Source organism: Mastigoproctus giganteus, chromosome 10 (genome assembly GCF_048544385.1).
Source record: "Mastigoproctus giganteus isolate SK-2022 chromosome 10, ASM4854438v1, whole genome shotgun sequence".
NCBI classification, from domain to species: Eukaryota; Metazoa; Arthropoda; class Arachnida; order Uropygi; family Thelyphonidae; genus Mastigoproctus; species Mastigoproctus giganteus.
In genome coordinates, this window is record NC_143584.1 from 213,118,182 (window position 1) to 213,133,049 (window position 14,868).

The 14,868-nt window shown below is 33.9% G+C and overlaps 1 protein-coding gene across 1 annotated transcript in view; it reads left to right on the top strand.

Moving 5' to 3' along the window:
- The window catches only part of LOC150079870 (2',5'-phosphodiesterase 12-like), a 28,340-nt gene extending 13,827 nt beyond the window's left edge, over nucleotides 1-14,513 (top strand). The window contains exons 4-7 of the mRNA XM_090383264.1: nucleotides 1,249-1,378; nucleotides 6,013-6,156; nucleotides 9,310-9,415; nucleotides 14,254-14,513. Of these exons, the coding sequence (XP_090239390.1) occupies nucleotides 1,249-1,378; nucleotides 6,013-6,156; nucleotides 9,310-9,415; nucleotides 14,254-14,513 (640 nt within the window). The remainder of the gene's footprint in view (nucleotides 1-1,248; nucleotides 1,379-6,012; nucleotides 6,157-9,309; nucleotides 9,416-14,253) is intronic.
- Nucleotides 14,514-14,868: the final 355 nt, after the last annotated feature.

Here is a 14,868-nt window from a genome sequence, read left to right on the forward strand (position 1 = left end):
AAGAGAAACGTACCAGCTGTGTGGTACTACATTCAGGGAAGTGGAAAGTGAAAGAGACCTGGGGGTAATTGTGCTGTTGAATATGAAGTTTGCTGAGCAGTGCAGATGGGCTGCCAGGGCAGGTCATGGAGTCATCAATTTTATATATATATATAGGAATTTTGCTAGCAGGGACAGGGAGGTAATTATCCCGTTATACATACACAGTACTATATGCCACACCTAGAGTACTGTGTACGGGTCTGGAGGCCTCATTTTAGGAAGGATGTAGAGTTGCTAGAAGGAGTACAGCGAAGGGCAACAAGATTGGTGAAGGGGGACAAAGGAGTACTCTTACCAAAAAAGCTTAAGTTTTGCAAATTGCAGTGCCTGAAGAGTAGGCACCTGCGAGGTGATCTGATTGAGGTGTATAAGGCCCTGAATGGCTTGAGCAAGCTGAATGCTGATGGGATTCTTCCTCTTGCTCAGATTAAGAACCTGAGGGGTCACAGATTAAAATTGAGGAAAGAAGTTTGCCTTTAGCCAGCAGGTAGTTGATTGGTGGAACAGACTTCCATCTTTTGTTGTGGAAGTTGATAGCCTAAATAAATTTAAGGCTGAGCTGGACAGGCATTTGGAATGAATGAATGGAGGGGTGAAATGGGAAGTTTTTTTTTTTTCCCTGGCTGATGCTGCATAAGCTTGCTTTCTTGCATCGTATGCCTCTGCTAGTGCTAATTTCATCTGTATCTCATATTGTGATCATCCTTCACAATGAATTACCATGTATTGCACTACGATACACCACAGATAGCTCTTAAAGAAAAAACTACAAAAGTAGTGTAAAAGGCATAATTTTTTTTTTATTATAGTATTATCATGTACACCTTTTGGTGTCTCTCATATTGTGAGATTAACTTTACAACTGGGTTGCCATGTTGGCAAACCCAGGGTGCCCGCCCACTCACCGATGAAAAGCCAACAAGCCTTGAAACGGTGAAGTATTACTTATTCGGTAGTGCAATACGTGGAACTTGTGAAGGATGATCACAATATGAGATACAGATGAAATGATGCCTTTTGCACTAAGAGTTATCTATGGTGTATCTACACTGATATTAAATAGATAATTTCATGCTCTGATATTATGCGTAGTTGCATTTAGTTTTATTATTACACCTTTTTATTTTAACAGACATATAGCATTTGTAGTGAGTGCTAAACTGTTACTGTTGTGTTTTTTTTTTTTTTTTTGTTTTTTTTTCCCAGGCTCTTAAGTACTCATAAGACTATTCTTAGTGATGAATTGCAGAGGCCATTGTGTTCTGATATCTTTGGCAAAGTATCGGAGAATAAGAAGTTTAGGGATAGAGTCTGTGAAATACGTACAGTTATTGAGGTATGGCTTTATTTTAAAAACCTTTCCTCGTGTTCACTCTGAAAATGAATAAAGTCGGGTTTCAATTTGTGCTTATTCTTTTGAGGCTTTTTTTTAAATAAAAGGTATAAGAGTTTAGATATAAAGCAGATTCATGTTCCTCGTGAGAAATTTAAAATGGTCCTATCTCCTTTTTTGTTAATTAAACCTGTCCTGGATTATATCAACCCAGTGTGCAAGAGCCCGAAAAGTACTGCCTGTTATTGGATAACTTTTGAAAGAATAGAGATAAAATAGACAAAGTCAAAAAGGTACTTGTGGAGAAAAAAAAAAAAAAAAAAAAAAATACTGTTGGCATTAATTTGATATATCAGTTTTCTATATATGCCTCACTCTTACTTAACTTGGTATACAGTAATACCCCGACTTACGCGAACTCGGAGTTACGCGGTTCTTGATTTTTTCGTTTGGTGTGTATCTAAAATTAGCTTACCAGTGATTTGGAAGTCAAATCATAAAGCTTGGGTGACAGCTTCCGTTTTTGAGGACTGGTTTGGTCACCACTTCATACCCGAAGTCGAACGTTATTGCAAGTCTAAACAGATTCCATTTAAAGTGATGCTTCTTATTGACAATGCACCCGGTCACCCTCCTGCCACCCTAATTAATTTCGACCCACGTGTGAAAGTTGTTTTTTTGCCTCCAAACACAACCAGCTTGCTTCAACCGATGGACCAGGGAGTCATCAAAACATTCAAGGCTTACTACACGAGGCATTCGTTTGCACGTCTGAATGAAGCTACGAGACAAAATAGTGAAATATCTGTTAAAGACTTTTGGAAACAATTCGATGTTTTAGATGCCATAAGAATCATTGAAGAATCTTGGGATGAAATTCACAAAAAAAAAAATATTGAATGGTGTCTAGAAGAAACTTTGTCCATTTTTTTTCAAACACGAGACGAAAACAACGCCAGAAACTGATCATGTCGCTCATGTGATAGAAGTTGTTAATCTTGCCAGGCAATTAGATTTGGAAGTCAATGTTGATGATGTCAACGAGCTGTTGGATTCACATAGTCAGGAGCTGACAATGAATGAGCTCATAGAGATGTGTGAGCAAAACATCACTGAAGTATCCAACACTTCAGACCCAGTTCCACCAGAAAAGCACATGAAAATTGCAAACTTGACAGAAGGTCTCAGCTCAATTGAAAAGGGCTTAAAAATTTTAGAAAACATAGACTCCAACGAAGAACGCATTATAGCTACAAAGCAAGAAATAAAAAAATTATTAGCTTGCTACGAAGAAATTCTGCGTGAAAAAAAGAAGGCGCTGTGTCGTCAGACGAATTTATTAGATTTTATGAAGCCATCGACATCGAAATAACTTTTTTACGTAACTTATTTATTTTTTTAATACATATTTTGTATTAATATGTATAAAGAACTGCAATTTTATTAAATAGTTTTCTTCTAAACCAGTGTTTTTGTTAATCCTTGGTCCCAATTAAACAAAATTTATATGTATTTATATGCAAAGTTGTACCCTGACTTATGCGAATTTGACTTAAGCAATTTTCGTTGGACCCACCTATCACGTAACTTCGGGGTATTACTGTATTTTATTCAGCACTTAACAATTTTTTCTGTACTGGTGATTTAAAATTTGTTCAGCTGAGAGGTTGACCTTCTGTTCATAGCTGCTTTAACTTCATTAGAGTCATGGCTGTTGCCTCAGAGATATGCTTTGTGAACAAAATTTTCTTGAGACCAAATGCATTCTGCATATCTCACTCACTCTCTTCGCCTCCCAGCCCTCCTGGGCTAAGAGAGGATGCAAAACAACTTGAAATCCTAGCAGTGAAATTCTTACCAAGGTTTGCTGCTGCAATGAGGTTGTGCATTGCTGTGTTGAATCAACATTGCCATATTGCATTTCTAGGCTTTTTTGCTCTTGTCCAATGTCCCAGTTTACTAGACTGAATTAATTGATTGTGGTTCCTTTTTCCAAAAACAAGGTCTAACATAATTCAATAACTGCATGTTCTGACCTGTTGTTCAGAGGTGCTTCTGTTTAAAACAATGTAACTTGTAAATAAACAACCATATATTGATGCACAGCTATTAATTAAATTATTAGCTGCAGAGAGTTCCCAGTTAGAACTAGCTACACCATTTAGTGCTGATGTTATGAAATAAAAAATCATTACTTTTCAAACTTCCCACACATTACTTCCCACATATAACAATTTTTTTAACATTTTTTAAAAAAATGTTTATTGAAAGAATATACATCTAAATTAAAAAATAAGATTAGAAATTAGATTATGTAAATTAGATTAGAACTTGTTTAAGTATAGTGCTTATAAGTATATTCATGAACTATTGTTTTTAGTAAATAAATCTTTAATGAAGCATAATGGAAGATGAAGTAGTCCTACTTTTTCATCATTTTGAAAAATCCAAATAATAATTATAAAACAGATTATACTTTTACAGATTATAACCTAATACCTTGAGATCCCCCTCAAACATCCCATTTATACTGGCCTAATTTATACTAACACAAGCTTCGTGTTTCTGCAATCTTTAACCTCTTCCCAGAACATTTTTTTCCTGAAAATGTGCCATAATGGATCAACTTTTTTTATTTTACAGATTTAAAGTATGCATCATGCGAATACTCATTGTATAGTGTTTTTTTTTTTTTTTTTAATTTTTTAGTAGAAAATACATGGGAGTAATTAACCCATTGGGCTATCCTGAGTTATCTTGCGTATGCCAAAAAGTGTGCAAATTATACAGATTTTTTTAATAAATTAGCACTTGAGCTAAAAGAAAGGAACAGAAAAACACACTTCACTACTCATATAAATAAATTTAAAAAACAAGTGGAACACACAAGCAGTAACCTCCCACCACAAGCAATAATCGTGAACTAACTACATTCTGACACAAGGCTGCCGCAAGCGGATAGGTGAGGTAAGCATCACTTACAGGTGGCAGTTCAAGAGGGTGGCAAAATATTTTTCAATATTCTTTTCTAATTGGTTAACACTTATCAGCATTTAGGATGGCAAATTTTATTTTTCTTACTGGTGACACATAGTAACCTGCGCTGCTGTTCTGACATTGCTGTAATAAGTAAATATAAGTAAAATGAAAGCCAGTCGGCTGCTGCCAGGCATAAGAAAATCCCAAAAAAATCTTGGGATTTATCTGGCTAATGTGAAACTAACCAGATAAAAGTCCAAGAAAATACGTTTCAATCCTAAATTTGGAGGTATTGTTTTCTTTGGGTATTATTGTATCCCGAGATATTTTGTGTAGTTCCAAATAACTTTTAAAACTAAATATAATTCATGAAGGGGTTAACACAAACAGCATTTGCAACAGGGCTTTCATTTCCACTGTGAAACAATCCTGCTTTCAAATTTTTAACTCTGAAAAGATTCTGCTCATCTAGATTGTGAAATGATACCAATTTCTTTATAAAGAACCACCAAATCAAAACAACAGCATAGCAATTTTGCAACATTGCAAATGTGCATAAGTGACTTCTTTTTATGTATGTGCATGTCTGGAAGCTGGGATCCAGAGAATGTCATGGCTTTGCATTGGATTTGGTTAAGTCTCTCACTATGTCATCTATTTCTTGCTAGTTAGAGAAAGGTGACACTTTACTTGAACAGCTTCTGTGGTGCAATCCAAATTATCCTGTTCACCAGGTTCATTAGTTATGCCCTTCACCAAAAACAAACAAGCAAAAAAAAAAAAAATGTTTATACTTAAATGAATACTGTAGACTTATATCACCCTACTGGTGCATATTTATGTAATGCATGATGTAAATACTTCAATTGATGCCAAAATATTGATACTAGAGAAATATCAAAGACGTCATTGAAAATACATATAAGAAACAGTTACTTTTTTTTTTTTTTTTTTTTTTTTTTTGTTGCATAGTGTGTGATAGTTTCATATTCTCTGAACTACATTGTGATCTGTACTTCGGTGGGCATTCATCAACTTTATTCTTTTTCACTTTTATAAAAGTGAAAAAAAGAATAAATTTATTTAGATTAAAAACTTTGATTTTAATAGTCTGATATAATTTGAAAATTGCATGCATCTCTATGCAGTTTCTATGTGTGAAGTGCTTTGATTCTTCCAGTGGTGCATGGTCGGTTAACCGGTCATCAAGGTTGGGCTTATGATCACATTAAAAATGACACTTGCCCATTGTTTCACCTTAATTGCCGATATCTTTTAAACAAATACCATTTGTTTAAGAAACTGAGGCATTGTCACAATGACATTTGGCCTTAATGAGTGAGCTTAATGATCTGCAAATAATGTAGCGGTCTTGAAACAATTTTCATGACAGTGCCTCAGAGTTTTTGGACAAAAGACTGAATTGTGCCTTTTCATGAGCTTATTTCCTTAATGTGCTAGCAACTTAGGTGACCCATGAATAATAACCCTATTTCAATATCTGCATTGAAATGAAGATACTGAAACTCAACCTATTCTATTTTAATAGTTATTTTTATTATTTTTTTAAAATTATAATTTAGTTTATATACTTTAAATGAATTAATATCTCATTGGTAAATCAACTTTATTAGAAAAATACTGTTTTATTCTTGCAGACAGCAGTTGTGGAATATAATGATATACCCAACAAACAGATACTGGTTGCAAATACCCATCTTTATTACCACCCAGAAGCCAACTCTATTAGGTTAATTCAAGCTGCCATATGTTTGCGATGCTTAGAGCACTACAATAAAGAGGCAAGGTTCAAATAATTAAAAAGTGACTTTTTATATTTAAAATATCTTAAAAGTGAAAGAATTTCTTCATATTTATTGAAATTTTAGAAAACAGATTAATTAATATCTAAATTTATTTATTTATTTATTTTTTTTAATATTTATAAGCAACTTCTTTAGCCACTGTCTTTTTCTAAAACTCTTCTACTGTTCTACATAAAAATGTTTATAGAGATATTTGTCCACAAACTTAATTCTTTACATTATGGCACAGCAGGTGATGTTATAGAAATAGATAGAATATTATACTCTAAACCTCAGTTTTGTTGGTGTAGTTCCTTCTGTTTTAAACAACAAAAGCATAAATATAAGTTGTTTTTAAATTATAGCTTTTGAGAAGTGTTTTTTATTTAGTTCCATTTAAATCATTGTTGGCCACTTGCATTGAAATTTCAGTAGTAGCTGATCCTGTGCATTTTGTCGGAGATGCTAAGTAGTGCACACTTGAAGTTAAAATAAAATGCATCACCCCTCCACGAAGTTAGGAATGGTAACCATTCTGGTGAGATATGAAAATGCTATGTTGTTCCCGCCAGGCTAGGTCAGAAATGTAGGTCAAATCCCTAGTAAGAATGCCAATATTTACATATTTCCTCAATACTATTATTCACCATGAAATTGAGGTTATTTGTAAATCTTGCTTGCTGTGCAAGTTTGTTTTACGTTATTTGTGTGCCCTAGATTCTAAGCAAATAGCCATTATGGATGTGTGTGTTTAAGTCTTCTTTGTGACTTTGATATCAAAACTACTATTGTCTACTGCATAGAAATCAGACAAGTTATCTAACTGTATTTGCCCTCCATGGTAGCTTGATTGGCATAATATATCACCATCTGCAACTCATTTGGAGAAGTCTTGATTCAGTTCTTCTTCAATTACTGGAGGAATTTCTAAAATCCTCTTCACTTAAAGCTGTAGTTGGCCAATCTCAGTCAGAGGGAATAGGGTTTCCCTAGTGAGTTATTTTGGGTTTCTCGGCCCATACAACATGCAAATTCACCCATACAGTTTACTAACCAATGTGCAGAATATAGATATGAGCAATGTTCTCCCCAGGACCAATCAAATGGGTGCACTGCACGTCTAAAATATAAGCGATTACCATATGGTACTGATCTTGATCGATATTAATTTGAACATACTGAAGTGATAGAGGTCAATGCAGCAGGAGCGAATACCAATCCAGCTGGAATTGTGATTGGACACTGATAGATTGGTATAACTCGCTCTTTCTGATACGTAACCTACCTGCGCAGTTTAAGACCTCCCACTATTTAACCATTATATACTAGTGAGTGAACTATATACTAGTGAGTACCTGGTCTGCCTCCACGGGGCTAAAGTGGGACAACATCGGGCCTCAGTAGGGGTCTGGCGGCTAAATGACCAGATGAACAACGGTACAAGGCATCAAATATATACAAAGTCCATACACTTTTAAATCTCTGGCTTTTCCAGTCAACTGGTTCACCCACAATGTAAACTACGCGGGGATGGGGGAAACCCCTGGTGCCGCTTGACCCTAAACACACTTTACACTTTATTCAACCATTACTTAGTTATACTCTGTAAATCCAGATTACCGAGAATATTGTTGTGTGATTTATGTTGAGTTATCAGATGCCAGTCGATTGACAGCATTGATATGTTGGTTGAATTCTGCAATTCACTGAGTCGACTCAGATTCATTTTTGTTATTCAAATCTTTCAGAACTTTGAGTTGACTCACTCAGTCTGCAGCCAACTGAGTATTATAATTCCGCAAGCTAGTACACCCTGTTAAATTCTGTGAACTGTTAGATGCATTGTTTGTCTTGTCTCCGTATAGGAGCATAAATATAATATATATTGCAATAAAATAAAACAAAATAAAACTCATAATGAATAAGAAGTTAAATCGAAAAAAACATTTAGATTTAAACTTTATTTTTTTTTTTTTACATCAAATTATAATAAAAAAGTTTAAATTTGTTATTAAAACATTCTACTTTTTAAATAAAAGTACACTTATTTGTTAAATTTAGTATGTTTATGTATATGTGCTGAAATTTTCAATTAAAAAATATAACACTAGCCAATAAATCAATATAATATTAAATTATGCAATTAATTTTTGCTCTGGACCACTTAAGTCACATTTATTTATGAATAACAGAAAATTTTATAATATTGTGCAGTATTACACTTCCCCACCCGGCTACTTCATAATGCCACCCGGCTGGCAAAATTTTCTGGGGAGAACACTAGATATGAGCAACATGCTCCCATGTCATAAAATACGTAATATTTTTTTTTTTTTTTTTTTTTTTTTTTATCGTATTTGTGGTATAAACTAACTTAACTGTACTCAGTTGGCAATGAAAGTCAGACGTTGTGTTCTAAATTTTAATCATCAGGCCCAAGGTAATACACATATAGAAATAAAAGTTGAATATGTGAAGAAACCTAAAATGTCTGTCATTTAAATACATTTTCCATTGTTGACTGTTCTCATGTTATGGGAGCTGTAAATCTGCAGCATTTTCTGTTTTTTGGGAATGGTGGTGGATATCTAAGACAGCACATGATGCCCATTACTCATTTGGTGGAGCTTGAAGCAACTTGAGGTCAAATGCAGATTTTGTATTCTGACAGCAGATAATTTTTTTGTTTCAGTAATACTTCATATTATTTAAGGCTATGAAGCTTTGAGCTGCAAAATTTTTAATATACATTTTTAGTTTCACAATATGAGATGTGTAGTAAGAATGCCATTTTTTTTCAATGAGTTCTGAATAGCTTTTGCACTAACTGGAAACACATGTTAAGTTACCTAGTAGCTTGAGGCTTTAATAACACTAAATATTACAAAGTATTAAATTTGTACACCTTTTGGCATCTTTCATGTTGTGTAGATAATTCATAACTGGGTTGTCATCCATTTATACTCTACATATCTACCCACCAACCCATAAGAAGACAGTCATCTCTGAAATGGTGTCTGAGTGGTAGCAAGTTTCTCTTGTGTACTTTGTTATTTTTGAGTCTTAATATTGTAACAAATGAATACCCGTAAATATTTTTTATTTGTTTGTATTGTATATAATATACTTCATGTGTAAATTTCTTTGTAGAATCCCTTGGCTGTGATATTTTGTGGGGACTTCAACAGTATTCCAGAACGTAAAGTATATCAGTTAGTGACTACAGGTTGTGTAGCTCAAAACTGTGATGACCAGAGTATGTTTCCTTTTAAATGTCACATTTTTGCTTCAAAATAATTTTTAAAATATCTTTAAAATTTTGTTTTTTATTACTAATTTTGGCATTAAAATTTGGAATAGATATTTGTATTTAGAACCTAAAATTTTATATTGCTGTTTCATATCAATTTTATGTGAATTCCAACTTACTGTTCACAACAAATTCTTTGCAGTAGATACTGCCTTTCATAATTTATTCCCAAATAATAATTAATAAATATTATTTATTGGTCTGTATAAATAACTAAAGACTTACAAACCATAAGTACCCACTAAACCTATCCAGTACATCAGAGGCAAAAAGGATTTAGGTTGAAATAAAAAATTCTTTTACTTAGAAAGAATGATGATGGTTTTAGTCTAGTGTTCCCCTGAGGGGTAACATTTTTACATGTCACCCAACTTTCTCTTGAATAGAATGAAAAAGCCATATACCCTATATCCTGAAGAGTTAATGTTTTTTTTTGGCTGAATTTCTTAGAAAAGACATTTTCTATTGTCAGCATTGTTAACTACAGCGGTAAACAAAAGTTAAGTCAATAAAACCAAAATTAAGTAAAAATACAAATGAGCATATAAGAGGTAGTATTTGAAAAGGTTCTAGCCTAAATATTGGAATAATGAAGTAATCCGAAAGTGAGTCAACTTTTATTCAATATAGGTATCTCTAAGTACTGCACACTTAATGAGTGTTCCCTTATCTTTTTCAGATCTCTTTTAAACCCACTGTCTTGGCTCTCTCCTGAACCACATGAATGGCATGTAATTTATCCAAAGTAACAACTTTCAAATTTTTGTGTCAGTGAAAGAAATGGGTAGTAACATGAAAAGGCCATATCTGGAGACTAGGGTGGATGTGATAACAAATTTATCTCCATGATTACTCAGTTTTATGACTGCTTGTGTTGTCATGCAGGAAAAGGATTTCTCTGGAGAGCATCCTTTGTGTGGCATTTAATTACTTGCGAAAATTCAATAGCAAGGAATAATAATAATATTCAACTGTAATAGGTTTATCCTTTTGTGAAGGTAATCAGTAAATATCATCCCTCTGTTTCAAAAAAGTGATGTTATCACTTTGGCAGCTGTTGGTGCCTTTCATAATTTATATTTATGAGATCTTTCGTGTTGCCTGTGCTTAAGATTATTGTTTGGTCTCTGGATCATAGTATTGAATCCAAGTTTCATCACCAGTTATCAGTTGACTGGAAAAACTTGTTTAAATCCTGGAGCCACAGTAGCCATTCAGCCAACCATCAGGGAGAGAAATCTAAAAGCACACTAACCAAGTGGAAAAAGGTGAACGAATACTTGGTGAGACTTTGGTTTAGGTAAAATGGTAATAAAATCTGTATTGCCCAGAAACTTTGGAGATCTTGAGGTTCTGAGATGATAGCTTGTAAGAGCAGATTTTGTAGCTTAGTGAAAACGGCAACTTGAGTGTAGTAATGATTTTGGCAAGTCTGGAAGTGCTCAATAAAAGATGGTAACCTCCAGTAGTTGATCAGTAGCATTTGGATACCTAAGTGAGTGGCAGTGTCTTTGGGAAGGCAGTTGGTAAAGTTAAAATTGCAAATGCAGGAATCCCCCCGTATAATGGTACTTCTACAACATGGTTTCTCTCTAACATGATTGATAAATTGCGGCAATCCTCGCACAATATTTATGTAACAAGGTTTCTCTCTAACTCTGTTAGAGGATTGTGGTGAACCTCACATAAGATGGTGCTTTTGTGCAAGAAAAACCTTGCTATTATGTTGGATGTAATTTTTCAACTTTTTCTTTTTTTTTTTGTGAATATCTGCTGTTGACTCGCTAGTTATGCAAAAAAAAAAAATTGGGAAATCTCTGTGATATTGAATTTGTGCTTGCTTGAGATCATAAAAAATTGACTTCAAAGTGCAGTTCATGACTTAATGTTTTTGTGAGGTTATCTTGGGTTTTGTTTGATCATTTATAAATTTTTCCACGTATGTATTACTAAACTTTGTTCTTAAAACCGTATTGGAATAATTTCTTTGTTTTGAATTAAATTCCAGCCCTAAATTATGCCTGAGGAAAGTAAAAAAAATTACGGCTCAAAAGAAACTTTGATTCTTTAGAATCAAAGATATAGATTTTTGGATAGTCTTAAAGGGGAAAGGGTATCATCATATGTTGCAAAAAGCTTAAATTTAAATGATGTAACAATCCGGACCATAAAGGAAAATGAACAGAAATTTGAACTGCCGTTGCTGCATAACCTTTCATTTCTGCAAATAATTAATTTTCTCAATTATTGGTGCTCATCCACAAGTGCCAGTAATTGAGAAAGTGGAAAAAGCACTCAGTATTTGGATTAACAATAGCAGTAAAAAGCAGATCCCATTAGACAACAATGTAATTGAACAAAAGACACTGAAAGTTTATAACCATTTAAAAGGAAATAGAGAATCTTCTGTTAACCCAGATTTTGTTGTCGGTAAAGGTTTGTTTGAGCAATTTAAAAATCTCTTATCATTACGTAACATAAGCATTCAAGGGGAAAGTGCATCGGCTGTTAATGAAGCTGCCAAGAAGTATGCAGAGGAACTTCAAAAAATTATTGAAGAGCACGGATACACACCACATCAAGTTTTCAATGCTGATGCTGGAAAATATGTCCAACAGAAAGTTTTTATTTCAAAACTAGAACTGCACCAGGTTTTAAAGTATCAAATGATCTTGTATAATTACTTATTTGCAATAATGCATCAGATTACACAATAAAACCTATGCTAGTTTATAGATCATTTAATCCTCATGCAATGAAAGGTATAAATAAAATGCATTACCAGAAAGCAAATAAAAAAGCTTAAGTAACTGCAGATTTACTTAAAGAATGGTCTCTAAATTTGTTTTTGCTGGCGGTGGGAAACTTTATAATACTTTGACTGCTGTGTCGGCCGTATATGTCAGACGCCATTGTTTTTCAGGCACCCCATCGACATATATTGCTGACACCCACTGTTTCAGTGGGAGCTGCGTCTGCTGTATAGCGCTCACAGTTAGAAATTTACATTATTTTTGAAAAGCGTGGCCTCCAGTGATACATGTTTCTATTGGAATGAGCAGAAGCCTTCTATTGGAATGAGCAGAAGCCTGAAAAACAAGATGCAGGATATTTCAGAGACTGCCGGGAGTCATTGCGGTACATGTGGCTGAGTCTCAGGTGAGGATAGAATGGTTTTTTCCTTCTGGAAACTTGAGTTTTTCATCCAGCAAAACAGAAAATAGACCACAGAACACAAAATTTATAGACCATATACACAGAGTAACATGGCCTTAGTCACTGATGTGCCTAAAAAAAAGATATGGTTACTGAAGATGCTCATAATTACTGGTAGAAAAGAGGCTGGCAAAGCAGATTTGGTGGAGATGCACCAAATCAATTCAGAGGATGATAGCACAGTTGAAAATTCTGAAGTTCCAAATTTTATACTAAAAAGCATACGGGAAGGCATAAAGTTAGCCAAGCAATTAGAATGTTATTTTTTTGAATGCAGATTCTTTAATGAAAGGAGCCTAAAGTTCAAAAGGGAGCTTCAAAAATGCTTAGTTCTGTATGATGAAATTCAAAGATTTATCAAGCAAAAGCAAACCCAGATTACTGATTTTTTTTAAAGAGAGCAGAACATGCACGAAATCCAGAATGGTATATTTTTGTTAGCCTTTAGAACGTAACCCCCTCCCCTTTTTGTACTTTTTCTTAGTCCCGTATAACACAGTTTTGCCTAATACGACATTTTGTAGAATCCCAACTACTGTGTTATACGAGGGTTACCAGTACTGTATTTGGGTAGCAGTAATCCAGAATAACATACCATTTGGGTAGCACCAAACTCAAGATGGTTGATTTAAAAAAAAAAAAAAAAAAAAGAAAAAAACTAGATGTCATTTACAGCCCAACATAATTCTCTGAGCTGTGCAGACTGCCAGAATTATCCATGGGCTGTTCTGTCAATATATAGGAGCTATGCCAGCAGGAACAAAGAGGTGATTATCCCATTGTAGAAGGCAGTGGTTGGTCCACATCTGGAATACTGCATCCACATTTGGAAAGGTTGCAAAGAAGAGCAACAAAATTAGTCAAGGATACAAAAGGATTTTCTTACCAAGAAAAGCTGGATTCTTTAAATTTCAGTTTCTGAAAACTGGGCATCTGGTTAACCTTATTGAAGTCTGTGAGGCTTTAAAATGGTTAACTAAATTAAATCCTATTGGCATCATTGATCTTTCTTGGGCAGTGTACATGAGGCATAAATAAAATTTGCATTCATCTAGAGCATAACTGATTGTTAGTATAACTTCTGCTTGTTGTAGAAGTAGGCAATTTGAATAAATATAATCACTTCATTAAATTACAAAGGAATAGGCAAATGAAATAGTAAAAAGTGTTGTTTTTTTTTGGTTGGTGTATAAGCTTATTTTCCTTGTGATATTTTGCTGCTACTAATTTTAAAAAATCATGTTGCAATGAAAAATCTTTAGTCCCTATTTTGGGTAACATTTTAAGTACAATAAGGGCCAAAGCAGACAAGTTTTTGTTTGTCCAAGTATAAGCTGCACTTCCCCTCCCAAAATTGACACTTTTTAAGTCAGTTACTTAAAAGTTGCTTATACAAATCTTTGCACAGTCCCTCAGATCTTGAGTTAACTCTTTCTATATATGAAAGTTAGCTATTCTAGTGATCATTAAATTATGATTTTATACTATAATGAAGTTAAACATTGTTTATTAGTTTTTAACCTTTAGGAATATATGCAAGAGGACTTAAAAGTTTGTTTGTTTTCCAGATAGAGAAGAGGAAGTGCTTGATCTGACATTGAGTCATAAGTTACCATTGAAGAGTGCCTATGAATGTCATTCTTATACAAACTACACTGATGAATTTGAGGGATGTCTGGATTACATTTTCTATGATAAAAATAAACTTAGAGTAGCAAAAATTGCTCCTTTACCTGATCATGAACAAATAATTCAGAACACTGCTTTGCCCAGTGTGGTCTTTCCATCAGATCACTTAGCATTAGTGGCAACCTTAGAATGGATATGATGTTTGAATTATATAGGCTTTAGTAAATTATAATTGAAATATTCTTTATTCAGTATTTGATCTAAGTTAAAATTAAATTTTGGGATAAAATAAAGTATTAGTTTTATAAAAATAGCCGACCGGGCTAGCCGAGTGGGTAAAGTACCTGCCCGGCAACCCAAAGGTCGCGGGTTCGATTCCTGCCTCGGGCTTGGATCAAAGTACTGCAAAAACCTTGGGAGGTGCAATATGGCCACAGAAGCCGATGCGCCAACAACTAAAAAAAAAAAAAAAAAAAAAAGTTTTATAAAAAAAATTAATATTAAAGAAATTATCTTATATTGATTTGTGTTTATGGAAATATATTTTATAATAA